At 46.0% G+C, this 27,840-nt stretch overlaps 4 protein-coding genes and 1 long non-coding RNA gene across 10 annotated transcripts in view; 2 read left to right on the top strand and 3 right to left on the bottom strand.

Moving 5' to 3' along the window:
* Positions 1-9,448: 9,448 nt before the first annotated feature.
* Positions 9,449-11,150, bottom strand: Ote (Otefin). The gene has a single exon (XM_064687386.1). The coding sequence runs from the start codon at positions 11,016-11,018 to the stop codon at positions 9,744-9,746; it is 1,275 nt and encodes a 424-aa protein (XP_064543456.1). The 5' UTR covers positions 11,019-11,150; the 3' UTR covers positions 9,449-9,743.
* A 141-nt stretch (positions 11,151-11,291) lies between these two features.
* On the top strand, positions 11,292-11,958 carry LOC135431957 (uncharacterized). The gene is made up of 3 exons (XR_010436869.1): positions 11,292-11,569; positions 11,624-11,726; positions 11,784-11,958. It is a non-coding gene; the product is annotated as an uncharacterized LOC135431957 (long non-coding RNA).
* A 3,090-nt stretch (positions 11,959-15,048) lies between these two features.
* Positions 15,049-16,209, bottom strand: LOC135431773 (uncharacterized). 4 transcript variants are annotated; one of them, XM_064687084.1, is made up of 5 exons: positions 16,028-16,209; positions 15,909-15,936; positions 15,797-15,868; positions 15,651-15,742; positions 15,049-15,593 (listed from the first exon to the last, which is right to left on the bottom strand). In XM_064687084.1, the coding sequence occupies exons 3-5, from the start codon at positions 15,855-15,857 to the stop codon at positions 15,357-15,359; spliced, it is 390 nt and encodes a 129-aa protein (XP_064543154.1). In that variant the 5' UTR covers positions 15,858-15,868; positions 15,909-15,936; positions 16,028-16,209; the 3' UTR covers positions 15,049-15,356. The 4 variants fall into 4 exon arrangements, with proteins under 4 accessions (XP_064543154.1, XP_064543156.1, XP_064543152.1 ...); XM_064687086.1 differs by having other exon boundaries at positions 15,909-15,928; XM_064687082.1 differs by having other exon boundaries at positions 15,797-15,936.
* A 257-nt stretch (positions 16,210-16,466) lies between these two features.
* pen-2 (presenilin enhancer) lies at positions 16,467-17,050 on the top strand. Its single transcript, XM_064687224.1, has 3 exons — positions 16,467-16,669; positions 16,721-16,825; positions 16,889-17,050. The coding sequence occupies exons 1-3, from the start codon at positions 16,609-16,611 to the stop codon at positions 17,026-17,028; spliced, it is 306 nt and encodes a 101-aa protein (XP_064543294.1). The 5' UTR covers positions 16,467-16,608; the 3' UTR covers positions 17,029-17,050.
* A 1,477-nt stretch (positions 17,051-18,527) lies between these two features.
* The window catches only part of sbb (scribbler), a 103,529-nt gene continuing 94,216 nt past the window's right edge, over positions 18,528-27,840 (bottom strand). For 2 of the 3 annotated variants that reach the window (XM_064687975.1, XM_064687976.1), the window contains 9 exons: positions 27,521-27,767; positions 24,357-26,964; positions 23,845-23,962; positions 22,623-23,781; positions 21,530-22,553; positions 21,214-21,463; positions 20,896-21,155; positions 19,503-20,833; positions 18,528-19,432 (listed from right to left, as the gene is read on the bottom strand). In XM_064687975.1, coding sequence (XP_064544045.1) covers positions 19,359-19,432; positions 19,503-20,833; positions 20,896-21,155; positions 21,214-21,463; positions 21,530-22,553; positions 22,623-23,781; positions 23,845-23,962; positions 24,357-26,964; positions 27,521-27,767 — 7,071 coding nt within the window. In that variant the 3' untranslated portion in view covers positions 18,528-19,358. Of the gene's footprint in view, positions 19,433-19,502; positions 20,834-20,895; positions 21,156-21,213; positions 21,464-21,529; positions 22,554-22,622; positions 23,782-23,844; positions 23,963-24,352; positions 26,965-27,520; positions 27,768-27,840 lie in introns of those variants that run through there. The other variant, XM_064687977.1, reaches the window with a different exon arrangement.

Here is a 27,840-nt window from a genome sequence, read left to right as displayed (position 1 = left end):
CAGATCTCTTGCCCGGCAGCCTTATTGCTGACCCGAGCCACGCTCATAAATACTGCATTTTCATCTGCTGTCTTATGCTATTTTTGATACCATCATAAGTATCGCTGGTATTTCCGAAAATTATTTTATTTTGAAGATCAATCAGGGGGGATAAATAAAGTATTTTAATCTTAAGTCTCTGTAAACCTACCTGATATAAAAATATTGTTAATTAAGAAAATCATAAAAATATTAATCATACATATATATGGATAAATAATATTATTATTTAGGCATATATTTGTTTTAATTTAACCACATGAGATCCAGGAGCTAGGAAAATAAGATATAGGTCACAAAAGCTTAACGATGACTTTGCTCACAAAAAATCGCCCAAGTTTTCGCAAGGCTATCAAAGCTAAAGGGATATTTACCAGGCGGATTTACCATGAGGCTTACAAGTTAAATATTGTATATTATTTCGTACTCTTAGACAGAAAAAATAGCTCAAAATTAAAATGTTTTTTTTTAGATTCCAGCCTCTTTACCTTTCTCTTCCTCTCTCTCTCGTTCTCTCTCTATGCCCATCTCCCTGCCGCTGTCTCTCTCTCTCTCTCTCGTTTCTGTCCGCGCGATTGTCAACTGTCCGTGTGTCATTTCAAAATGCGTTCGCTGCTTATCTGCAGTCGCATTCATTTTCGATTTTATTTTGCCTGCCTTTTGACGGCAAAGACCTGAAGACGCGGCGGCTGCTGCTGCTGCGTCGGCGTTGCTAAAAGGCTTCAGCCGCATTGATAACAACAACAATAACAACAACAACAACAGCAGGCAGAGAGGAGCCCGCACGACGGCGACGATCGCCGATGTTTGCGCCTGCGCAACTCTTGGTTGGTCCTGCCGGGCATGCATTAACTTTAAGTGTAGGTTACTGATAAGCGTGCCTGCCTTGGCACTGGGTGATGCATCGCCAGCGTTGCTCCACGTGTGTGTGTGTGTTGGTGTGTGTGTTTGTGTGTATTTTGCATTTTGCGTGTGCTACTTTTGCGCTGAGCCGACTGCACCCATGCCCTACACATGCCGCGCAAACAAGTTCGTGTCCAAAGTCTTTTGTTTTATGCATTGCATCTTTTCTTTTCGGCGCAGAGATTTTATTATTATTATTTTTGGTCATGTGCGAAGCCAGCTCGCCAGCATATGCATAAATAAGTACGATAAGACTGCACTTGGCACTTCAGCTCCAACTCCAGCTCCAACTCCAAAATACCAAATGTGAAATGTTAAATGTAGAATGCTCTTTGCATATTTTCCTTCCTTTCAGTTGCTGTTGCTGTTGTTGTTGCTGTTGCTGTTGTTGTCGCTCATTCAGAAACTGGACTCGAGCTAAATGACATACGACGTGTTGGCGCTGCAATACCATTGCATGCATTAAGAGCCAGTGCCGTTGACCAAGACCCCAAAGAGTCCGAGATGCTGTCACCACAGCCGCAGCCCGAGCAGCGGCTGTGCCAGCTCTTTAAATGCGCTAAATTGATATTCAGGTTTCTTTTTCAGTTGTTGTTGTTGTTGTTGTTGTTCTTTTATTTTTTGCGTATTTTGCGAGGCATGAAACTCGCACAAATCAGCGTTAAAAATTAATTGTCTGTTATTATCGTGGATTATTAATAATTTATTCTAAGCTCAAACCGCGTGTTGAAGTTCCAACCGAAATATTCGTCCACCCGAGTACGTATTCATAAATTTCAACTCGGGACGCCGCCTCGCTCGTCTGTGCATACTCGGGCCTCATAATTATGGTCATTTGGCAAGTGTTTACTTTGCGCTTAGAGCTGGGCGTGACTGTCATTTGTCTTAATAAAGAACACAGTTGCAAAAAACAAAAACCAAAATAAAACAAAATCGAAGCAAAAACGAAACTCATTTACATAAAAGCCGCCTCAGTTGCCGACTTGGTAAGCCAAAATCGCAGACATTTCTGAAGCGCCCAAGCACATGTAATGTGCCTAATTACCAGTCCGCGCCGAAAGACAGCCGAAAGTTGCAGCTGACGGCGATGATGATGCTCTGCTCGTGATGATGATGATGATGATGCTACCCAAAAGCGATCAATAAGTTTTGGGCCATGACTCAGTTACAGTTGCAGTGTGCGTGTGTGTGTCTGTTTGTGTGTGTGTGTGTGGCTACTCAAATAAAAGCAAAGCGAAAAATGCAGAAATTTATATGGTAACAACTTCGAGGAATTTGTCATAGCCAGGAGACGCGGGCTCAGGGCCCCTGGTCTCGCCAGCTCAGCTGCCACACATTGTTTACGTTTCGTTCTTTATGTTTTTTTAATGTTTTTTTGCTTCTTTTTGGGGCGCATTAAATGGCAGCAATTTGTTTTGGGCAACTGTCACAGAAGTTGGCACAATTGCGGCTCAGTATGTCAGTCCCTTACGAAAACGCACGGACTCCCTGAGTTGGGCTCCGATTTTAGCTGCCTGCTGCCTGCTGCTGCTGCCTGCTGCTGCTGCTGCCAGTGTGTGTAATTTAAGACAGTTTTCACTGCAAACTTAATTAACTCGTTGCTGTCTCATTTGGCTGCCTGCTGCTGGCTGCTGGCTGCTGCCTTTCACCCTTACTGCCCGAGGGGCAAACCGCAAACTCAGTGATTTGAGTTGCGTTTTGTTAGCTGCATAGCTGCATTGCGGGGCATAGTTGTCGTCGCATTTCGCATTTGACTATTCGAATTTCCGCTTCAAACAAAATGAAAAGAAAGTGGGCGGCAGTGGAGCGCAAAATCAAACCACTGAGCTTTCTTGTAGCCTTTTGTTGTGGTGTTAGCAACTTTTTCCCTATCGAGTTTCAATTCGCTTGCACCGCTCACAAACCTTGTTGCTAACAGTATTTTTTTACTATATTGTTAGTTTATTTGTTGTTTTCGAGAGTTTTATTGTTTCCCAGCAACGCAGGCATTTGGCCCTGTTGGAGATCTGAGGTGTAGCAGAGAGAAAAAGAGAGTTAGTCAGTCTTCTTATATTTCTAAAACAACAAAAAATTAACTGTATACAAATCATTAAAAAAAAACTAAATTTTGAGATTTATTTGAATTCATGAAAATCACATAGAAAGGCGATGTTTAGGACAGATGCTCTTTCTCTCTCGCTCTGTCTTTCCAAATGTGTCGTTTGCAAGTAAGTCAGTAAGATAAAAAGAAAGGTAATATGAGAAAGAGAGTGAGGAACTTGGGAGAACGTCGAGGACAGCAAAAGTAAGAGGAAAATAAAGATAGCAAATGAGAGCGAATAAGAAAGTGATCTGTTTCACAAAGAGATTCAAAAGGGCAAGAGCAATGACAGTCAATATCAAAAGCAATGAGACATTATTTAAATTCTTGAGAATCGAGTAGAAAGGCAATTCCCATAGGGACTAACAAAGGGACGCCATTATATTAAGCGCTCAAATACACATTTATATATTAATGCAATTTTATTTATTATTGCAAATATTATAAAGGAAATGTTAACTGGCTAGCTGTCCAAATTTTATGGCGAAATTCACTTTTCATCATTAGGGCAACATTTTATGTGTAGCACTTAACACTTGCGAGTATTTCGAATAACTTGGCTAAATTGTAAATTATTTGCAATTTCTCAATTTGCAAATTGCTTAAATTAGCCAAGGCGACCAAAAGAGAGGACACCAACAAGACACTCGGCCAGTTGCCAGTTGCCTGTTGCCAGTTGCCAATGGCACCCACCCAAGCGTTGGCAAATGTTGCCGCTGACCGCAGAGCAGAGCGCGTCGCGTTGCGTCGCAACATTTTGATGGCGCATGGCGGCATTTATGCTGATTATGTTGCATATAAATTCCGTGGCAGCATTTAGAGACGTGGCGTTGCCCCTCTCGCTGCCGCCTGTTGCAAGTTGCAAGTTGCCCGCTGCCTGCTGCCTGATGCCTGATGCCTTGTGTACTTGGAGAATGTTTACACGCGTTCGTTGGCCGTTGTCGGGCTTCTTATTTGTCCATGGCCATGGCCGAACTGGGACGGTTCATAAATTTTGCTGCAGCTTTGACTTTAACTCGTTCAACGCACTTCAGGCAAAGACAAGGCAACAGGCCAGCCTGGCTTGCAAGCCAAACAACAGCAACCAACTGCTGGGGTAAAAGGAAATCTCAACTGGTCAACTTGAACGACGACAACGAAAAATAAAGTTGCATACAAATTGTTGCTGCTGGTGCCTTCTGCTGGCCACTTGGCGCGTTTCGTCTGGGCGATGCAGCAATACCTCGCCACCAACCCCCCTTTCATTCCCTGCCGCCGCAGCAAATCCTCTTGCGCCGTCAGCGCGCGTCACCTCGAGCAGCTCCAGCAGCTCCAGCAGCTCCATCTGCGTCGCTGGTTAACGCAAACATTTTAGCCTTTTGAGCGCGTCTTGACGACAGATTTAGACGTTAAGCAGCCGCGTTAAGTGTCCCCTGGGAAAACGCGGCTAAGCATTCGCCGTGTTGACAAAACGAGCCAACAACTGCGTTGCTGCCCCTGTTGTTGCTGTTGCTCATGTTGCTGTTGTTGCTGTTGTTGCTACTGCCATGTTGCTCAAGTGCTGTTGTCGATTTTGTGCAGTCGCTGCAATTTGTATAGCCATAGATGCAATCGCTGGCACAAAATTTTAACACCATTAGCTGACCAGCGGCAAGTTGTTTATTTTTTTTCGTTTCGTTTAGTATTTTCCCATTTTTTTTTTTTTCGAGCATTTTAGCGGCTCGCTTGTTTGTCTCACTTTGCTGCATATTTTCGCGCCTAATTTGCGGCCAGCCACAGCCACACCCCCGTGGCAAGCAGCGGCAGCAGCCCCGCCGCCGGACGTTAAATGAGCAGGAGGAGAAAAAAAAAACGCAACTGTCCGAATCTGTGTCCGAATCCATATGCCATAAGCCAAAGCCACTCGTGGGTGCATGTGCATTGGATTTACAATCTAGATTCGAACGTGGCGCACAGCTGCACAGTGGGGCCACGCCAGCCGGCGATCGATATTGGTCTGGGCAATTTTGTCATAAATAATTCTAAAAGTAGTTGCAATTTGTTTAAGCGCACTCAGCTTTATTGTTATTAATCTGGCGGTTATTTATAAGCGGCACATAAGCGCATATGCCACACGTTTCCTGATGCCGGGCGTCATTCGCAATAATTGCGATAACCGCAAAACGGGGCCAAATTACTCATGCGCCATGTGTGCGCTGCGCGGCAACAGATGTGTGTGTATGGCACTGTTGCTCATTTCAATTGTGTAAAACCGACAATTGGCAGCGCACTTGGCTTTGATTGATTTGCCCGGCTCTGATATGGGCAGCGATTGCGGTTGAAGTAATTCAATCGGCCAACGCTTAGCTTAGCGGCCAGCGCGTAGCCACATCAAAAGCTGTGCCCCAAACAGACGCTGTCAGCGGCCTTGCGGATGTGCGGATGTGCCACAGCCAGTGGCACAAGTGACAAAACAGCAACAAAATGTCATAATTGATAGCGACAAGTGACAGTGGCTGAGCTGATGCTGCATGCGGCATGCGGCATGCGGCATGCAGCAGGCTGTGGCAGCCGCGGCAGACTCGCTCTCTGGCCCGGATTAAGCGCAAATTGTGTTTATGTTCAACACATAGAAATTGTGACAAGTTAATATACGAGGAGCAACAAATCCGATTATAGGCATGACTTGATTTCGTTTGCATGTGGACCGACCGCATATGCAGCACATGCAGCAGGCCCCATCAGCAATTTGTTGCACGTTCGCAGTCCGCTGTTGCTGCCTAATTGCGATTGGGCGAGACATAAAAATTAATTATGAAATTCCATATAATGCGTGAAAAATGTCGCTGGGCTGTGCGGCAGGCAAAGTGCAAGCCAAACAAAAGACTTAGGCAACGAACGCGCTGCTGCAGCTCACATTACCAGCGCCATTCGATTTAATTTAAATTAGTTTATAATTTATTTGATGCCCTTACACACACACACACACACACGCACACGGACCACACACGGCTCACAAATTATCTCGTAGGCAATTTAAAAGCGTCGCTTAAAATGTTTAATTTAACATAAAATCAACGCACGGCGACAGCCAAAAGCTCATTTACGGCAACAGAAACACATAAACAAGCACATTATTGAGAGCTAAGACAACGAGCAGGAGGAAAACAAAAAATCAACAGAAAAACAAAAATACAGAGAAAATAGAAAACAAAAAACCCAATAAGACTGCGATGCGATAAATTTGTACAATAAAACAAAACTGATTTCCGTCTAATGCGATTGACACCTAAAACACCAAAAATTTCAAATTACAATAAGTATACAAAATCGTCTCTCGCTCTAACCCAAACGCTTGTCTTTCTGATTCCTATAAAATGAGGTAGGTACAAAAAGAAAAAATCGAAATAGCAGCACATAAATAATGTTATTAAAATAGACACAAGATGTGATTTGGGGCTCTCGGAGCTCGGAGCTCGGCGCTCGGATCGCGAGCCCGGGTCAGCCTCAGCCAGCGGCCACTTGATTAGCTCATCACTTAGGCCCCTAAAAGAGACACTTCCAGCTGACACTGATTGGCCGCTGTGGACCACAAGTTGACAACGAGTAGTCAGCGCAGTTCGCATGCTCATTTTCAAATATTTGACTCCCGACTGTGTGTGCGTGTGTGTGTGTGTGCGTGTGTGTGTGTGCCAATACCTGCAGCAGTGGGCAGCCAAAACTGTCGAGTTGTGTCTGTTTTTAGGCAGCCTGTCATTATTTATAGAATTAAATTGTTTAAACTCAAACTCTTCTGTCTTCTGTCTCATTGCCTTGTCCACTTAAGCTTGGACCTTTTGCATACAGAAATGGCATCCAATACGATTAATTATGTTGATTACTTGTAACTAATTTTTTTTAATATATGTATATACATATGGCCGCAAGTCTTATTTAAATAGATTGCAGTTTTATAGCTTCTTAGCTATAGAATTGATAAACATATGCCAAAAATACTTTTAGCAGCTGCTTTTGTTTCCGAATTCAAATAACGCTCTAAAAATAAAAGAACGCCTTGAACATTTACAAAGAAATTGAGTAAAATATTATATGCATGTATTCATAGAAATTTTGCGTTAGTTTTTGCAAATTTAAGGCATATTTTGATTTTAACTTCTACACCAATCTGAATTGATGTGAATCCCGAATTTATTTGTGTTTTGAAGCCATAATTTACAAAAGTCTTAACAGTTTTTATTCAAATGCGTGACAACTTTCTGATATTTTCTTGCCAGCTGAAGATTTCCCGACTACAAGATACCTTATAGACAGTATAATAACAGCTCAACAAAATGTATACAAGCTTTCCGTCTTTTAAGAAAAGTCTTAAATAGTGCGAGTTATAACTAGATCGAAATTTCATAGCCTTTATATTGACTAACAAGCAGAACCAATATACCCTATTTTCCCTTTGGTCCCAGTGATTATAATCAGCTTCTGTTCATAATTTTCGTGTGCTTTGACATGTTTATGAAAAATCTATAATTATTTTATGCTTATGCTGGCAACTACTTAATTTTTACATTTAAAATAAATAATTCCTACTTTAGCTGTAAGTTCGTAAATTATTGAAACTAGCTAACATAAATAGTTTAAAATGTGTGTGTGTGATCGGGTTTCTCATATGATGCGATTCCTTTGCCACATAGCATCCACATTTTCGGGGGCGGCAGTGGGGGGGTGGATTGGTGTGCATTTAAAAGACAGAGTTCAAATCGATTGCAGGCTCAATTCTCACATTTCGTCAAGAGTTGGCGGCGCTGGCGAGCTGAACAATTAGCTGGCTGATTTATCGATTTGGAGCACAACACACGGCGAATGTTGGTTGCACCAACTTAAACGTACAACATGGCTCAAGGCGCATTGCCACATGGGGCATGTACTGGCTTGCTCTCGTCTGGCCTCAAGCCGGGTGCAATGGCCGCCGTTGCAAACAATTTGATTTGATTTGATGTGCGCCTACGAATGTTGCAGTTGCCAGTTGCCAGTTGCCAGTTGCAGGCGCTGGCATTTGTCGCCATCGTGGTTTTCGCTCGCTGTTGTTGTTGTTGTTGGCTGTCGAAACGCATAATCGTAAAATTTGCTGTGGAATGTTGCTATATTTTTGCGAGTGGAGCAATTTGCGCGTGAATTATTCCAAACGTTGCATTACAAATGATTTCTGCAGCGGCGACAACAACTTTAATTGGCCCAACGAGGAAGTCATTGCCGAGAGCTGAGACCTGAGCCCGGAGAAACTGCCTCCATGCAGCTTCAAGTTCAACTCCGGTCTCAACGCTTGCCAGCTTCAGTTTTGCATGGTACGTGACGCAGACAAAAGGCGTTGGTCCAGCCGTTGACATTTCTGACCAACGACAGGCCATAAAATCATATTCCACTCTGTTTTCCATGAATGTCACACTTGAGCGGCATTACTGGTGGGTGCAGCAGCAGCAGCAGCAGCAGTTCGAGCAGCAGCTACGTCCGACTACGTCTCTATTATTGGCGTGGAGCAAATGGTGTGAAGTCATCGCGTGAAACCTTTTTTGCAGGCTTCCATTTAATTTCCATGGCCAATGGCTGGCAAATGCATAAACCGTCGACGTTCCCGACTGCAGCTGCAGCTGCTGCCATTGTTTAGCTGGTTAGCTTCGAGCAGGCGGGAGGGGCAGGGGCAGGGGCAGCCATGTAGGTAATTCCTGGAAGTTAATTTCATTAAGAGCAACTAGCGTCGCATTTATTAGCCGCACGATATATATGTATATATACATATATTGCTTAGGCATTGGCTTTGTTTTCAAGGAATCTGCCGCTCCGCCAGACAACCAGACATCAAGCTAGCCAGCCAGCCAGCTAGCGAGCCAACTGGATGTCGCTCGTGTATTTGTGGAATTCATCATCGGCGACAGGCGGTTGGTCTACGACGGCTACATCCTACGTCTCCGTCTGGCCGCGTTAGTTGTTTGCAATTTTCATAACTTATTGCATGTGCATGGAGATCCGGTTGCAGCTAAATAAGGTAAAAATTTCCTTAAGAAAATTTACGCGCAAGTGCGATTTCCAGTTAATAAAATTACCCGCCCCAAAGATGCCACCAAACACCCCACCCCCTGAACCAGGCTGCCTTGTAAAATTCTTATTAATTCTTATCGCAACAAAAAAAAAAGAAACAAAGATTTCTTTGCGTGTTTCAATGTGTGCCGGCAGCGGCAACTGCAATGGCATCTGCCCAAGCACTTGCTCAGGTGTACAGCGGCGAGTGTGTGTGTGTGCGAGTGTGCGCCTGCATTTGGTCACAGCGATGCCGACAAGTGTTGTACACGCATTCCAAATACTTTTCTATCATTAGCGGCTGCGGCGGCCGCTGCCCCATGTGGTTGGTCCTCGTTGGACACACAAATGCATTGCATATCTTTGGCTAGTTACAGACATTGACAAATCTTTATAATATTTAAGTTACAGCGTTTTTCCGTTTTATTTTTATTGGTACATGTAAAACATACACACAGTGCCTAACAGCATTACATGAACTGATTGTAGTTGAAACATGTTGCAGCCAAATGTTATTAGCGCACACACATACATATATATATATAGAGTACACATACATTAATTGAAACAATTTGTGGCTATTTAACAGAAAAAATATGGGAAATCAATGAGACTGAACTAAAGTTTTATAAAGTGCTGACAAATTCAAGTAAATAATTTTGTTCGCTATGGCACAGCCGAGAAATCTTAATCTCTAGTAAAAGAAGCGATAGACGCCATACAGCAGCAGCCCAACAATCAATACGAACAGCTTGGATGTGAGCTTGTATTTGTGATCAAGGCTCTGCCACAAGCGCATAAAGGCTGCGGACGAAGAATTGTGCTCTGGGCGTAGGGAGCGACGACCGCCCGTAATGCTGCCGCCAGCCACGGTGCTTCTGTAGGAGCTGCTGCGATCCCCAATCCGCTCGGCACGAAGGCGGGCCAAATTGCGAGCAAAATCGCTCTCGAAACGAACGCCCTGTGTGGAGTCCTCTTCCTCTTCCGCGGTATCATCGCTGAATTCATTGCTGAAGGTGCGCGGTGGCGAGCGTCGAAAGCCGGCGGCTCCGAGCGGAGCAGCGGTTGCAACAGCAGCAGCAGCTCTTGAGGCTCCAGTTATATAGCCTTGAGCAAGCGGGCTAGCGTAGCTGCTGTAACGTCCAGTTGCAACACGGTAGTCGAGGCTGCTGCTGCCCAGTGTAGTGCGCGGCTGACTGGTACTGGGTGCATGTTCATAGATCTGCCTGGGACGTTGCTGCTCCTGCGTAGGCTGCAGGCTAGGATACAGCGGCTTGGGTACATAATCATGAGTATTAATTGTGGTGGCACTCAGCTTGAGCTGCTGGGCGGCCTGTTGTTTGTTGTGAGTGTACTGATCCTCAGCATTCCGAGCAGCCTGAGCCAGTTGCTCGTCCTCCTCCTCATCCGACTCCAGTATTATCAATGAATTGACCATCAATGTGTTCTCATTGTTGCGCTTCTTCGGCACTGTTGGCTCCTCTGCAATGGTTTCGGGCTTTCGAATAACCCGCTCGGGTATCTGTTCACGGCGCTCCGAGTTGGAGATGCGACGTGACTGTATGGGTGCGGCCTTGGTTGCTACAGCTGCAACTGGTTTGGCTACTGCAACCGCCTCCGGCACAGTTTCCGGCTTGTTCACCGGCTGGCGACGACGTTCGGCCTCTTTGGTGTCGCTGGGCGTATAGGCGATGGTGCGGCGTGCCTTGGTTGCGGCCTGGGTGCCATCTGGTTTATCCACCTGTGCGGCAGCAACAGCCGGCTGCAAGGTATCGCGGCGTGTGCTGGTCTTCTTAGGGCTAGCAGTGGCTGCCGGCAAGTTGGCGTTGCCGCCAAGTGAGGCACGCAAACGTTTTACTAAAACTTTGCGACTGCTGTCTGTGACTGGTATATTCGGTAATCCCTGTGCCAACATCTGTGCACGCAGCTCGGCATTGGACAAACTGTCTAATTTATCAGCGTCGGCCATTATTTCTGTTTTCCACACGCTTTTCACAAATCGTTGAAATTGAAAGCGGTTGCGCGTCCCTTTTTTGCGCGGTGCGATGTTGCTTAGCGATGTGCGATAACAAAAATTATCGATGAATTTGCACGAATTCGTACAAAATGGATCCACTGTTTGCTTGGTTTTGCTACAAAAAGTAAAATTATTCCTTTTAATAACTTTATTTAAATTTTATAGTAATTTATATTTTTGCGCAGCATTAATCAGTTCTTTTGAAATTTGAAAACAATATCATTACATTGACTACAGGTCTGGCAGCACTGTCTGTTCTCAGTGTTGAGTAACTCTCAATTTTGTGTGCTTTACAATACTTCTATTAAAATCGACATATTAGGTCGTAGAAAACGCAAATAATGTAATATTTCTCGCACTTAACAACGCAGGATATAACATAGCCGACGGCTCCCATGCTTGCAGTCCACAAATTCCGCAGGAAACCTAGGCATCATGCTTAATGGAGCTGTCGAAGGCACTAAATTCACGCAAGCTGCAGCCATGTCGCACGTGGTTTATGGGTAAGCAAAAAAAACATTCTTTTACCCAATATCTGTAATTAACTCTACCTTCAGCTGGTTTCGCCTATCTGCATTTTGATTGGGCCACAAACCTGTATATATTATAATAATTTTGCTTAGCGCAAACCTACCTAAGTTGTACCTGAGAAAAAACGCTGTAAGTTATAGCTTAAACTGTTAATGAAAATAACTTACTGATTGATTTATTCAATAGGCACACACATTGGATTCCAAATCCGCTCTGTTCTCCGCCAGACGTTCTTCACATAGTAGCCCTTCTCACTGCTTGCCTGCAGCTGTGCTCATATTGATGATTCCGTTGGGAATGCATTTTTGCAGCTATTGCAGTCGATTAGCTACTCAAAGCAGCAGCATAAAACAAGCATTAATCATGAACAAGTGGCTCAAGATGGATTCAAACAGCCTACTCCACCGCTTCTCACCTGCATAGGGCGCTCCGAACATGGAAAACCCCGATATCGAGCGTATGGAAGTGTGTGCTGCGGACTACATGGATCGCCACGATTAGTGGCGGCATTGCTAGCACCGTCGGTCACGTCCACAGCCTTAGATGGACATGGAAAATTGGAACAAAGGCGTAAATCAGCTTGGTAACAATTCGTTTGTAAAATTTAATAGCTATTGCCAGCCATTTCTATAATTTGGGTTATGGCATACTTTTAGGCAGGTCCATTAAAGCAGTGCAATAATATGCAGCGTCAAATCGTTGCATACTTTTGTGGTGCGCGGAAAAGTCCAGCCGTATATTTTTTGCTGAATACTTTAGGGCATAACTATTAATTGTCAAATTTAAAATAATTCCATAATACATAAACAGGATATATATGTGAACTTCCAAACAAGTATATGTTATGTATAAAAATGTTTTTTGTAATGAGAAACCAATAATAAATAAAAAGCTATCGGCTTTTGCCCGTTGTCTATGAAACTTCAGGTTATTTGGGACGCCTAATCATTGCATACTTCTGTGCGGGGTATTTCAATCGAAGAGCACACGCAAACCAAAACCTTCATAGCTCATAAACCACAAGGACGATTTTGATGTCCTTTGGCCGGTTGATAGCCTTTGTCCTTACAAATAGACTGGCACAGGACTTGTCAAGATACGCATGGATACGGCTGAGATATAAGCTATTTTTCTTAATAAAATAGTGTCCTTTTTCTCAGCTGTTTGAAGGACATTCGTCCTTTTTGTTATATGTTTTTAATTTGGAGAATGAGGACTATCTTCTGGCTAAAAAGCATCCTGATAGTCCTCGTAGTTTTCGAAATATGGTCAGTTTTCTTAAAAGGACATTCTATTTATGGCCATAACTCGGCCAAATCCTTAAGGACATCGGAAGGATATACTTTTCTGAACTCTAAGGGACCAGATCTATCGATTGGCATTCAAGGATTTCCAGGATTCGACCAAAAATTTTTCCTCAATTTCTGTAAGGGGGTTAGTCAGAAAATCAAAAAATTCCGGACTAACTTGGCCATTTGAAGGACTATCGGGATGTCCTTTGGCCAGTAGATAGTCCTTGTTCTACCATTTACGAATATACAACTCAATGGACGATAGTCCTTCAAACAGCTGAGTAAAAAGGACTTCTTTGTAAACATAAAATAGGCTATAACTCGGTTATATCCTTACGTATCCTGACGAGTCCTTTGTCAAAAAAATTGTACTGACCAGGGCTACCAACTGGCCAAATTGCATCAAGATCGTCCTTGTAGTTTCGGCGATAATAAGGATTTTGTGAAATTTGGCCATATCCGTGCCGCCCGCGAGGGAAAAATGACCAAGTCCCGGATTCTTAGATGACCCCCCTATCTTTTGATGCAGATCGATGCGCTTGGTCCTCACGATCCTAACGCACCATGACCTTTGAAAATCCGCAAGGATATGGCCGAGAAATAAGCATTTAAAAATCATTTTTATATTGGGTCGGCCAAAAAAATCATTGCATACCCAAAAGGGGCGCCTAAAATTTTGCGCCCCCAATAAAATTTTGCATTCGAAGATTTTGTCCACCTGCTGGGAATTTCTGTTTGCCTGGTAATTTAGTCAATGTTAGTACGAATCCCGCGACCCAAACCCCGCCGAGCGTACCCCTTTCGGGTATGCAATACAAATTTCAGCCATTTAAAATTTGTATTCGACCTTCTGGTGATTTCTGTTCGCCTGGTATTTCAGCAGAATTTAAGAAATCTCGGCAGCTAGCGAACGGCTACGGATGCAAAATTTTAGGCGCCCCTTTTGGGTATGCAATGATTTTTTTGGCCGACCCAATATAAAAATGATTTTTAAATGCTTATTTCTCGGCCATATCCTTGCGGATTTTCAAAGGTCATGGTGCGTTAGGATCGTGAGGACCAAGCGCATCGATCTGCATCAAAAGATAGGGGGGTCATCTAAGAATCCGGGACTTGGTCATTTTTCCCTCGCGGGCGGCACGGATATGGCCAAATTTCACAAAATCCTTATTATCGCCGAAACTACAAGGACGATCTTGATGCAATTTGGCCAGTTGGTAGCCCTGGTCAGTACAATTTTTTTGACAAAGGACTCGTCAGGATACGTAAGGATATAACCGAGTTATAGCCTATTTTATGTTTACAAAGAAGTCCTTTTTACTCAGCTGTTTGAAGGACTATCGTCCATTGAGTTGTATATTCGTAAATGGTAGAACAAGGACTATCTACTGGCCAAAGGACATCCCGATAGTCCTTCAAATGGCCAAGTTAGTCCGGAATTTTTTGATTTTCTGACTAACCCCCTTACAGAAATTGAGGAAAAATTTTTGGTCGAATCCTGGAAATCCTTGAATGCCAATCGATAGATCTGGTCCCTTAGAGTTCAGAAAAGTATATCCTTCCGATGTCCTTAAGGATTTGGCCGAGTTATGGCCATAAATAGAATGTCCTTTTAAGAAAACTGACCATATTTCGAAAACTACGAGGACTATCAGGATGATTTTTAGCCAGAAGATAGTCCTCATTCTCCAAATTAAAAACATATAACAAAAAGGACGAATGTCCTTCAAACAGCTGAGAAAAGGGAAACTATTTTATTAAGAAAAATAGCTTATATCTCAGCCGTATCCATTCGTATCTTGACAAGTCCTGTGCCAGTCTATTTGTAAGGACAAAGGCTATCAACCGGCCAAAGGGCATCCAAATCGTCCTTGTGGTTTATGAGCTATGAAGGTTTTGGTTTGCGTGTGCTCTGCGATTGAAATACCCCGCACATAAGTATGCAATGATTATGCGTCCCAAATAACCTGAAGTTTCATAGACATCGGGCAAAAGCCGTAAATTTATATTTATCATTGATTTCTCATTACAAAGAACATTTTTATGCATAACATATACTTGTTTGGAAGTTCACATATATCCTGTTTATGTATTATGGAATTATTTTAAATGTGACAATTAATAGTTATGCCCTAAAGTATTCAGCAAAAATATACGGCTGGACTTTTCCGCGCACCACAAAAGTATGCAACGATTTGACGCTGCATATTATTGCACTGCTTTAATGGACCTGCCTAAAAGTATGCCATAACCCAAATTATAGAAATGGCTGGCAATAGCTATTAAATTTTACAAACGAATTGTTACCAAGCTGATTTACGCCTTTGTTCCAATTTTCCATGTCCATCTAAGGCTGTGGACGTGACCGACGGTGCTAGCAATGCCGCCACTAATCGTGGCGATCCATGTAGTCCGCAGCAAACACTTTCATACGCTCGATATCGGGGTTTTCCATGTACGGCGCGCCCTATGCAGGTGAGAAGCGGTGGAGTATGATGTTTGAATCCATCTTGAGCCACTTGTTCATGATTAATGCTTGTTTTATGCTGCTGCTTTGAGTAGCTAATCGACTGCAATAGCTGCAAAAATGCATTCCCAACGGAATCATCAATATGAGCACAGCTGCAGGCAAGCAGTGAGAAGGGCTACTATGTGAAGAACGTCTGGCGGAGAACAGAGCGGATTTGGAATCCAATGTGTGTGCCTATTGAATAAATCAATCAGTAAGTTATTTTCATTAACAGTTTAAGCTATAACTTACAGCGTTTTTTCTCAGGTACAACTTAGGTAGGTTGCGAATACGTAATATGTACAGATTTATGGGCCAAACTAAATGCAGATTGGCGAAACCAGCTGAAGGTAGAGTTAATTAGAGATATTGGGTAAAAGAATGTTTTTTGTGCTTACCCATAAACCACGTGCGACATGGCTGCAGTTTCCGTGAGTTTGGTGCCTTCGACAGCTCCATTGCGCATGATACCTACGTTTCCTTCGGAATGCGTGGAATGCAAGCATGGGAGCCGTCGGCTAAGTTATATCCTGCGTTATTAAGTGAGAGAAATAATTTTTCTTAATCTCAGGTGGCTGCAAGGTCTGGCGACATGTCGCGACGTGCCTCAGAGCTGTCATAGAGCTTACCAATGCGGCCGCTTCCTGTGATTGGTATATTTGGTAATCCCTGTGCCAACATCTGTGCACGTAGTTCGCCATTCGACAAGTTGTTTAAATTATCAGCATCGGCCATTATTTAATTTTTCCACATGCTTTTTCCAATTGTTGAAATGGAATGCAATTAGGCGTCACTTTTTCCGCATTGCTCATGCATGTTGCTCAGAGATGTGCGATAGGCAAAAACTATCGATGTATGTGCTCAAATTCGCACACAATAGATTGGTTGGCTAAGCTACTAATAGTACAACTGTCTTTTAATTTTTTTATTTATATATATTTAGCACGTGAATTAGCTTAATGAATTTTGTATTTAAATTTGAAAACAAATTAAAATATTAAATGCAGATCTGGCCGCACTATTATGAATCAGTGTTGATTAGCTCTGTATTTTTGTTAGCTTACAATACTATTAAAATTGACATGTAAACGAATAATAAACGTAAATAAAACGCCTAAAATCACGCCGCTTACAACTTGGGAGATAACATAGCTGACGCCTCCTAAGCTTCCAGTCGACACATTCCACGAAAACGTAGGCAATATCCACAATGGACATCTCGAAGGCACCTAATCCGCGCAAGCTGCAGCTTTGTCGCACCTACTTTCTGAGTAAGCGCAAAGACCATTTTCTTGACTCTCGCTAACAAACTAAACTTCTAGCTGGATTCGCTTTCCTGCCTTTTGTTTGGGCCATAAATGTTTGTTGGTTCTTTGCGGAAGCTTTTCGCAAACCAGCTTATCCCGAGCAGAGTCAAATCAAACGCTGTAAGTTGATAAACTGAATGACATTTCTGTAGGAATAACAAATTGATTTTCTTTTGTATTTAGATGTCATTTACTCAGCAATAGGCACACTTCTTTGGACAATTGCGCTGATCACCTGGATTGTAATATTCCAAACGAATCGGGCTGCTTGGGGCGCAACTGCGGACTATATTAGCTTTATAATACCACTGGGCAGTGCATAATTGTATATATTATATGTATATTATTAGGATATATTTCAACAATTGATATTAATTCAATACACATGCTAATAAATTTGTCTTTTGTATAACATTAAGAAAGTATTCGAATTCAATTTTTGGTGTTTACCTTATAATCCTTTTAGGCCAATCTGATGATGAATCCCTCCATAAGGATCTTTATTATTTTTTTTGAAGTCCGCATATTCCAAGTCAATTCAAAAGATGTCACATTTTAAATACATTTTTTATTCACATCTAAAGCTTATTTTTTTTTGTTTTATATATATGTATATATATATCTATATATGTGTACTATATTTTTGAAATTTCTTATGCACTAATTATGTGTTATTTTCATAATTTGTAATAATTTGTTTTGAATGCGATTTATTCATTTGTTGTTGTGTCTCGCTTCCGCTTCCGCTTCGTCCTCGGCTTCCGGTTTCCGGCTGTCTTGATAACATACAATTTCATTGTTTAGAATGTCATAAAGTTTGCTCTTGTTTTGTTGATATTTAAAAATACATAAATATTTGTTAAAAAGTCCTGCGCTTGTACCATTTTATAATCAACTAAGCTGTTAATTTATGTTTACTCTAATTTATTTTGTGTCGCTACGCTGATTCCACTACGAACAGTGAGTTAATTTGTTGCGATGATTGCGAAATTGGAAGTGAAAATGCAGTGTGGGGAAAATCTAACATACACAACACACAAACACACAGTTATTGTTATGTTTAAATATACTGTATTTTCTGTTGCTTAAGTGTTTAAAACATGCCGCACACATGTCACCTATCAATCAATCAATCAATCACGGAATCGAAACTAATTTACAATATATAAAAGACTCGATTTATAAGGTATATTTACATGCAATACTTTGTTTTATTGATAAATTCTAAAGAATTGTGTTCTCTTTTTGTTTTTTTTTTTTGTTGTTGTTTAATTTTTATATTTTTTGTCGGGGCTTAGGCTATAAAACATTAAGTGCCATTAAATCACGCGTGTAGTCTATGATGAAGCGGCTAGTGAACTACGACACACACATCCATCCACCCTCTTCTTCACATTTTACATTCACAATATAGTTAATAAATGTAAATTACACATATCATATATAATATTATTTCCATCATATCATACACATACATTTATACATATATATATATATATGCATATAAATATATACTATATATATTTATAAATTTGCAAGCACACGTTTGATACTTGGAAACATAAATAAGTGACGGCTGCTGGGGCCAAAAATTCACAAAAGTTAAATGTTATTCAATTTTTCTTCAAGTTTTTCTTCATAATTTTGTTTGCTTTCTGTTTTCTTCCCCAAGATAAACTACAGATACGAATAGTACACACATACATACATACATAAGATATAAGAATGGGCGCGCCCTTTGTCTTTTAGATGCAAATGTCGCGCTGGCTCCATTCGCAACACAGATAAGGATATTAATTAATACACACTGCTAAATGCTAAATTGTAAGTGCTACATTTGTAATTGCTAAAGTGTAAACGGTAATTGGTAATCGATAATAATCGTTAAACAATATGTATTAATATTAATTATATAATTTGTTTGTTTGTTTTTTTTTTACAAGAAATCAACACACTACAGTTTTCGCATTTGCTTCTGCATCTTTTTGTTAATTTGTTTTTCTTTTGTTCATGTTCGATTTACGCCTCTCTCGTATAATATAAATATAACTATAATTATATTATGTTTTTATAATATGTATATATATATAATATGTTTATATATATATATGCAAAATACACTTAGGAAAAACATCGCTAATTTGTAGTTATGCTATATTTATCATATTGTATGTACTCTAGAATATATTCATATATATATATATATTGTTTTGTTTTTTCTTCTTTTTTTTTTATCTGGTAATAGTAGTGATAACTTAGGGCTTAAACTAAATTTTTATAGTTAACACGTTAAACGAAACATACAAAAAATACTTATGCATATAAATAGTCGATTTTTTCATTTCTGTTTTTGTTTCTTGTTGTTGTAGTTGGTTTTTGTTGTTGTTGTTGTTGTTTTTTGTTGTAACATTGTAAAAATATTATATATACGCTATATATGCTTAATGTGTGCTCGCCCAGGGCTAATAGCAAATGCAATTGGGTATTTATCAACCACTGCCTCTTCCAGTTCCACATCATCCCCTTTCGATGCCAATTCCAATTCCGATCCATCTCACGTTCCCGCCGTTCCCGTTTCCGTTCCCGTTCCCTTTCCCCGCTAGTTGTTTTTCACATTGTAGGCCTTCTTCTCGTTGCTGCCATTCAGTGGTTCTCATTTTGTCGGTCCCGGCGGAAATGGATTTATCACAGCTACTGCAGCCGCTTGTTGGCTGGCCAAGACGGCCGCTAAAAGCAAGCATTAATCATGAGCAACTGGATTTTCAAACACCCATCCTTTGCCACCTGCACTACTCACCTCCATAGGGCGCTGGGTACATGGGATAGCCGAGGCCTACGTGTGTGTGATGGTGTGTGTGCACATGCCGCTGCGGCGGCGGACTGCGCGAATCGGCGGCACCGGCACCACCAGCAGCGCCATTGCCAGCACCGCCGGCCACACCTACAGCTCCATTGCCGGCCGGGCCAGCGCCAATGGGCGGTGCGCCGGGCAGCGGCTGTTTATGCGCATCGAGCGCACCGCCTGGCGGCGCGCCATGTGATTTTTGGCCAGCCATTTCGGGTTTATTAGACGGCGGACCGCCCAGGCTGCCCGGCGGTGGTTGCAGATTCAGCGGCACACCGCCGGCACCGCCCGGCGTTGTGCCCTGCTGATTGGGCCCATTGCCGCCCAGCACATTCGGTCCAGAGCCGGGTCCACTGTTGCCAGGTCCGCCTCCGGGCTGCGGTGGTCCCAGGCTGGGACTGCTGACGCTCACCTTGACCGGACCGCTAGCGCTGGTAGGCGATTTGAGTGCGCGTTCGCTCAGCTCGTGTATTTTGTGCTGGGTATAATATTGGCTGGCCGCGTGATGCAGTGCGTCCAGCGCCTTGGTGCCCGTATTGCGCGACAGATCCTCAGGCGCATGATAGCGCGTTATGGGCAAATGATACGGTGGCGCATTATACGGCCCGGCGGCAGACATCAACACATTGCGGTACATGGGATGGTTGGGATCAAAGCCAAACGGTGAAGGCGAAATATACGAGGGATGCAGAAAATATTGTGAAGTGGGAGGTGGCGGCGGACCCTGCGTTTCCATGGTGGGTTTCTGGCCCTCCTGTTTGACCTTCAGCTGCTGTTGCTGCTGCTGATCGTCGTCGGCGGAGCTGCTGCCCTTTTGCTTGGGCGACTCCTTGGTCAGGTTGGTGGCTTTGTTATTGGCCGCGGCGCTGGCTGCTTGCGATTGCTTAAGCTTCTGTTGTTGTTGTTGCTGCTGCTGCTGTTGTTGTTGCTGTTGTTGCTGCTGCTGCTGCTGCTGTTGTTGTTGTTGCTGCTGCTGTTGTTGTTGTTGTTGCTGCTGTTGTTGCTGCTGCTGTTGTTGCTGCTGCTGTTGGTGCTGCTGGTGTTGCTGGTGCTGCTGCTGCATATGCTGGTGATGTTGCTGCAGCGCCTGTTGCTGATGCTGTGCAAGCGAAAGCTGCTGCTGCTGCTGTTGTTGCTGCTGCTGCTGCTGTTGCGCGGTGAGGCCGGACTCATCCTTATGCTGGGGCGGCATGCCGGGATGTGGCTGCATGCCGGATGCATTCTGTGCCGCAGCCACGGCTGCAGCATTCTGACGCCGCTGCTGATCCGAGAACATGTAGTAGCTGCCGCATAAAAATAAAGATTATTACATATCAAATCAAATAAAGATTCATTTGAGGCTTACCGTCGCAGCTCATCCTCGCGTGCTGCCGCCAGGCTCATGGAATGGCGTTGATAGATGCTTGGATGATAAGCGCTCAGCGCCTGCAGATCCTTTGGATGCAACGCGTGCGGCTGTTGTGGCTGTGGCGGCGGCTGCTGCTGTTGTTGTTGCTGCTGTTGCTGATGTTGCGGCGGCGGCTGCTGACCCATATTGGTGTTGGGCTCCTGCTTGATCTCCTGCTTGATCAGCGGCTCCTGTTTGATTAGCTTGTTGGCCAACAGCTGCAAAAGAAGGCTCTTTAGTAGTTTCAATTGTTAGACAACGCTTTGTTCCACTTACCTGCTGCTGCGGCGGCATATGCTTGGGATTCTCGTGCGGGCTGGGACTCTCCTTGATGCGCTCCTCCTTAATGCTGATGCCGGAGAGCTGTTGCTGCTGCTGCTGTTGTTGTTGTTGTGCCTGTGCCTGCGCCTGTGCGCTGGCCTGCAGTCCGGGATGCCCGCCCAGCTTGGCCGCCTCCTCGGAGGCCACAATTGAAACGGGTCCAAAGTTGGGATCCACGCTGTATGGATAGCCCGGCGGCATGAAGCTGAAAAAGAGAAAAAGAATTTAATTAATGATAAATTATTCAGCATAACTCTAAAGTTCAGCTCACTTGTAGGGATAGAAGTGACCCAGGGTCTTGGCGGGTGTGAGTCCGCCCAGACCAGCCATGCCTGGCGGCAGAGCGCCCGGCGGCGGTCCAGTCACCGCGCTGAGATTGACCGGCGGCGGCTGCACCTGAGGCGGCTGCGATGTGGGCGGACCCGTATCCTTGCCATTGTTCTCGGGCTGCTGCTGCTGTTGCTGCAGCTGCTGCTGGACGCTCGCCTGCGACGGCGGCTTTGTCATCAGATCCAGCGGCGGCTCCTTGTTCTTGTTGCTGTAATCGGCGAGATGGGCAACGGCCTGCTGTGCGGGCGGCGCCAGCAGATGCGACTGTGGCGTCTGTGAGGTAGCTGGCGGTGCCCCCGGCTGTTGCAGCTGTTGCTGCGACGGTTTGCCCGGCTGCAGTGCATCCGGACCGGGTTGCACCATGTACTGCGGCTGCTGTGGCAACGACGGCGGCTGTTGTTGTTGCTGCTGCTGTTGTTGTTGTTGCTGCTGTTGTTGCTGCTGCTGCTGTTGCTGTGCCGCTGGGTAGAACTGGTACATGCCATAACCGGCTAGGGAGGGTGGTATATTGGGCGTGGGCGCTGCCGGCACGCCCACCTCGCTGGGCTTCTTGCCAAGCAGCTCAATGTGCTTGACCGGCTGCGACTTGTCCAGCAGCTCCTGCTCCGCAACGGGCGTGGAGTCATCCGATATATCACTGTACGCTGGACTCTGCACATCCTCGCGCGAAACGCCGCCATCGAAATCGCCCGGACCGGGCGACTTGCGGTTCTTCTTCTGTTTGCTACCGGCGCCCACTGAGGCGGGACCAAAGCCGGGCGTGCTTTTCAAGCCCGGCGGCGGCTGCTGCTGCTGTGCCACATAGCCGGCGGGCGGCTGTTGTGCATCCTGTGCCAGGCTAGGCGGACGCAGTGGACTTTGTCCAGGCGGCGACTGTTGTGTGTTGACACCAGGTGGCTGCTGTTGCTGCTGCTGCTGCAGGGCCGCCGCATCGGGTGGACCAAAGCGCAAGACACCCGCTTTTACTGAAATCAAAAAGAAGAGATGCTGGTCAAAGAGAGGATGCTTTTATAGCCTCGCTTGTTTCTACTTACATGCACCCTGCTGTAGCAGCGCCTGCTGCTGCTGCTCGGACAGCATGGCCGGCAGTCCGGCGCCGACGAGTCCGCCCAGCAGCTGTTGCTGATGCTGAGACAGCGCCTGGGTAGAGATGCCGGCGGTGATGCTGCCGCCAGCAATTGGCTGATTGCCGGGCATGCTGCCTGGCGCCAGTAGCGCCTGTGGCTGCGCCTGGCTGGGCGTTGCGGGCGGCGCTTGTTGTGCTGCTGCCGCCGCAACCACCAGCGGCAGCACGGGCAACGGTACTGCAGCAACAACGGCCGCCACATCTGTGGCTGGGCCGGCGACAGCCGTATTCATTGCACTGCTGTTGGCTGCTGCGCTGCTGGCATCTGGCGCCGTAGCAGGCGTTGCCTTTGCGGCTGGGGCTGATGTGGTGCCATTGGCCAGGGCGGCGCAGCTGGCTGTGGGCGACACGACTGTAGTTGCTGGTGGTGCTGCTGTTGCTGTGGCTGCTGCTGTTGCCGCTGCGCCGGCTGCAACTGTTGCTGCCGATGCACCTGCTGCTGCTGCTACAGCTGTTGTTGGCAACGGGGATGGTGGCGTTGCTGGCTCCTCGGGCGCCTGCATGGAATCCTCGTCCATGGAGCTAACACCGCCGCCGCCGCTGCTGCTGCCGCTGGCGCCGTGCGCATGCGACTGATGATAGCGCAGCCCGTTGGCGTGCTTGTACTTCTTGCTGCAGTCCTGCTCGGGGCACTCGAGCAGCACCGGTGAGATCGCGCAGGGCGAGGCAGTCTTACATTTCTTTGTGTTGATTTGCACATTGAGTCCGGTCACTGGATTGAGCAGGCTCTGCGGCTGGGTGGCCAGGCCACCGCCGCTGGCCGAGATGGGTATGCCGCTGGCATTCACCATGCTCACCATGCCCCCAGCCCCATCGGCGGCATCGCCGTTGAGTGGCGAGGGCGCCTCATCCTTCGACTTGCGTTTCTCCGGCCGTGGCGGCAAAAACGCTGTGGGTGAAGTGCTGGGCGTGGCACCACCATTGCCACCACCGCCGCCGCCGCCGCCGTTGCCCGACGAGCTGCTGCTGCTGTTTGTTGCATTGCCGGAGGCGCTGCGCGTCGCGCCGCGTCCCTTGGTGGCGCCATTGCGCAGCTTCGAGTGCACCTGGGCATGCGAGAAGTAGATCTGCACGGAAAAAGAGAGTTTATTTCAGAAAGTTCTTAGTTATGGGTTTATAAAGCAACTCACCGAGCTTCTGGTTTCGGTAAAGTTGCTCAGATCGGGCGTTAAACCTGCGCTGCGTCCGCGCTTGCCGCGTCCCTTTGGAGTTCGAGAATCTAATTCTTCAGTTGGTGAATCACAGAATCTACAACGAAGAATACAAATGGTAAAGGTGTTACAGTAAAGCTTGGTTAGGGAAAACTCAGGGTCATTAAATAGAAGTAAGAAGAAATCTGAATTACCAAAATAAAAAAAAACCCCCAATTAATATAGAAAAATTAAAACTTTTAATATCGAAAAATGGCTAGATATTACATATTTTGATTTTAAAATTTAACTCTTTTTACTTTATTTAAAAATAATTATGACCCAAAATAAAAGGCAATTGAAACCTTACAAACGGAAACAAAAATCTCAAGAAATAAGTTTTAAGAAAGGCATCTTTATTTTCGTTAACAGTATGGAAAGCAAACGAAGCTGGATATGGATGTGGGTAAGGGGCGGGGGGTTTGGAGGAGGACTCTGTGGCAGCTACTCACCTTGGAGGAGCCCAATCGTGTCGGGTGCAATCGAGCAGAGTGCCCACATAGGTCTTGCCGCGCCACGTAACATTCACAACGAGTACACCGCCCTCGGTCTCGTGCCAAACGATGCCCTCGAGGGTGACCGAGGTGCCCGGCTCGCAGGGACCGAGGCAGTCCGGCTCGGTGATGGTGCCAACGGATGTGCCAATGCATATATCGACCATATCTTTGCTGTTATCGCTATGCTTGGCACGTTTAGCTGGCGGGGATTTGCTCTCGTCATCGGCGGCGCCACCGGTGCCGGCGCTGCCCGCGGGCACCGAAATTGTGTGGTGCATGGTGGCTGAGATCATGCCCGGAGCCATCAGTTTGGCCTGTGCCAGGCTGGCCGCCTTGCTGTCCGCACTGCTGCCCGCACCAGCTGCCGTTGCGCCGCCCGCTGCAGCTGCTCCACTCTGGCTGCCCGCGTAGCTGCTGCTGTTGTTGCTGTTCGCGTTGCTGCTGCTGCTGTTGCCGCTCGAGGCAGCCGCTGCGGCCAGCTGCGCGGCAATGTGTGAGGAGATTTTAATGCTGGCATCCTTGCCCGGCGGCCCAGGCGCATTGGCAGCACCTGCATTTATGCTGCTGCCGCCGCCATTGCCTGCTGCTGCTTGCGAGGCATTGGTTGACGCCGTCGCTGCAGCCAGCAGCGAGGCAGCCGCCGAGACAACAGCTGCCGGGGAGCCAGCCGAGGGCGTGAACACGCCCGGCGGCACAGCCGTTGCGGTCGAGCTGTTGCTGCCGCTACTGTTGCTCATGCGTCGGATGCAGGCGTGATGCGAGCACGGTGGCGCCGAGGCGGCAGCAACATCGCCGTTGCACTGGCAATTGCTGCTGCTGCTGTTGTTGTTGTTGCTGCTGGCGTTCTTCTCGGGCGTGTCCTTTTCGCCAGCTGCCGATGCAGCTGATTTGTCCACGCTGAGGCGATTGGAATGTGCGTTCTTGTCCTTGGTCTTCTCGCGCCTGTGCCCAGAGCTGCCGCGCTTGTTGCCCTGCGGCGTTGACTGTGCGTTGTTGTTGCTGCTGCTGTTGCTGCCGTGTGTATTGTTTGGATTGGCGTTGCCGCCGCCGCTGTTGCTGCTGCTGTTGTTGTTGCCGCTGCTGCTGGAATTGTTGAGATGCTTTTTGCTGCTGCTGCTGCTGCTGCTAGAGCCGGAAGAGTTGCCGCTGCCCGAGTTGTTGCTGCCGCTCGAGTTGTTGCTTAAGGAAGACGCATTCGCATTGCCGCCGCCGCTGCTGCTGCTGTTATTGCTCATGCCGCCGCCGCCGCCGCCGCTGCTGCTGCTGGTGCTGCTGCTGCCGCCATCCTCCTGCTGGCTGCTGCTGTTGGAGCTGCTGTTGCCCAATGCACCGTTCTGCTGTTGCTGCTGTTGATCTGTGGCCTTGACTATTTCGTGTTTGGCCTCGGAGCTCTTTGTGCCGGGCTTGGTGCGTTTGATCTTCATTTTGAGTCCTTTATCGAGCGTTGCCTGATGATCAATGGACATTTTTGCGCTCGATTTACCGCTGCCGCTTTGCGAACTTTGGCCACCAACTGTGGCGCCACCAATTGTGTTGCTGTTTATGCTGCTGCTGTTGTTATTGCTGCTGCTGCTGCCGCTGCTGCTGTTGTTGTTGTTGTTGCTGCTGCTGTTATTGCTCGTGTTGCTGCCCGTTTGCGAGGACATGCCGCTAGCGGAGAGTTTGGCTTGCTGTTGACCACTGCTGCCGCTGCCGCTGCTGCTGCTGCCTGTTGTGGAGGAAGACTGGCTGACGCAGGAGGAGACCAAGTTGCCGCCTTTGGAGAAGCCGGCAAATGTCGAGGATGACAATGTGCTGCCGGTTGTGCCTGCGTTGGCTGCGCTGTTGCTGCTACCGCTACCGCTGCTACTGCTGCTGCTGTTTTTATTCTGCTGTTGATTATTGTTGTTGTTGTTGTGATTGGGACCAGGGCTGTTCAATTGTGCGACTAATGCAGATTTGTAGCCCTTGCTAGCTGTGCTATGATGATGATGATGATGGTGGTGATGATGATGATGATGCTTGCCCGCGGAAGAGGACGAACCTTTACTGCTGGACAACACAGCTGAGCTGCTACTGCTGCTGCTGCTGCTGCTGCCAGTTGCTGTTGCCGCTGCTGGTGTTGCGTTGGCGCTGCCGCTGGCAATGGGCTGGCGTGTGAACTTAATTGTGGTTGGCGATGTGGCCGACAAATTGCTATGCAATGTGGTCTTGTGCGATTTGTGAGCTGATGCTGCTGCTGCTGCTGCTGCTGATGATGATGATGATGATGATGTTGCCGCTGTGCTGTTTGCTTGTTTAGCATTTAGCGTTGTCGTCGTCGTTGTTGTTGCTGCTGCTGCTGCTGCTGCTGCTGCTGTTGTTGGTGTTTGGTTGCCACCACCCGAATGCGCCGCCGACTTTTCAATGTCAGCGTCTAGATCGTCCAGCAGCTCTGGTATGCCGCCAATATTCCACTCGTCCTCGTACTCAAAGTTTGTATCCTTCGATTCACTTGAATTAGATGAGCTGCTACTTGCCGACGCCGTTGAGTTGTTTGTTGTCGTTGTATTTGCGGCGTTTGTTTTGCTAGCGCCAATCAATTCTGCATGGGGAAAAGCAAAGTGGAATGCGAGAGATTAGAAACGGAAATTGAAAAGAAGAAAAAAACAAGTAAATCAGCTCTTGACAATTGCCAAGTGCTTGCTTGCCCAGTTAGCTAATGCGCTCTTTTGAGGAGCCTAAGAGTCTGCTTAATGCACATGCTGCTCTCTGTATTTTCGCTCTCTTTAAGCCGCGTTTGGGCGTAGAGCCTGGAAGGAACGAATTTGCAGCTGCAGAGAGCGCAGCGCGTGCTGAGCCGTTCTGGCTGCTCACGCATTAAAGAGCGCCAAGACTTGCGCAATATATTAAAATCTTAGTAAAAGCGATTGCATTTAACACACACCACAAAACAAAAAACGGATCCTCTCTAATAGGAAGGTTGCCGAAATCCTCAATTTCAATCAAAAGCTCATGCACTGATCGTCAATTTCGTTCTATTTTTTGTGCCTGCCTGCACACAATTGATTTCCAGTTGCATTTTGCACTAGGTATGTACACACATGCATATGTACATATATACATACACATACACATATGTAATTGAGTGCTCTACTTACTCGTATGCTTCTTAATCGCACTGTTGCCTTGCAAATTATTCGTTGCTGTTGTTGCCTTCACTTTGTTATTGAAATTCAATGCTTGGTTTGTGGCTACCGTTGTCGTTGCTGCTGCTCCTGTTGTTACTGTAGCCGCTGTTCCTGCTGCTGTTGCTGCTACTGTTGTTGCGTTTGCCGCACTTAAATTAGCTAACAATTTATTCTTAATATTGCTTTCCGTTGCTACGTTGCTGCTATTCAGGGCCACCTGCAAGAGCAAAGAACACCAAAAACATATACATATATGTAATGCAGCTGTGTAAGTGCAACAAAGCAGAGTT

Source organism: Drosophila montana, unplaced genomic scaffold (genome assembly GCF_035044405.1).
Source record: "Drosophila montana isolate Dmon_TW-CO22-7 unplaced genomic scaffold, ASM3504440v1 contig_3200_1, whole genome shotgun sequence".
In the NCBI taxonomy this organism is placed as follows: domain Eukaryota; kingdom Metazoa; phylum Arthropoda; class Insecta; order Diptera; family Drosophilidae; genus Drosophila; species Drosophila montana.
Note: the sequence above shows the minus strand (reverse complement) of the source record. Positions and strands in the feature narration are given on the sequence as shown.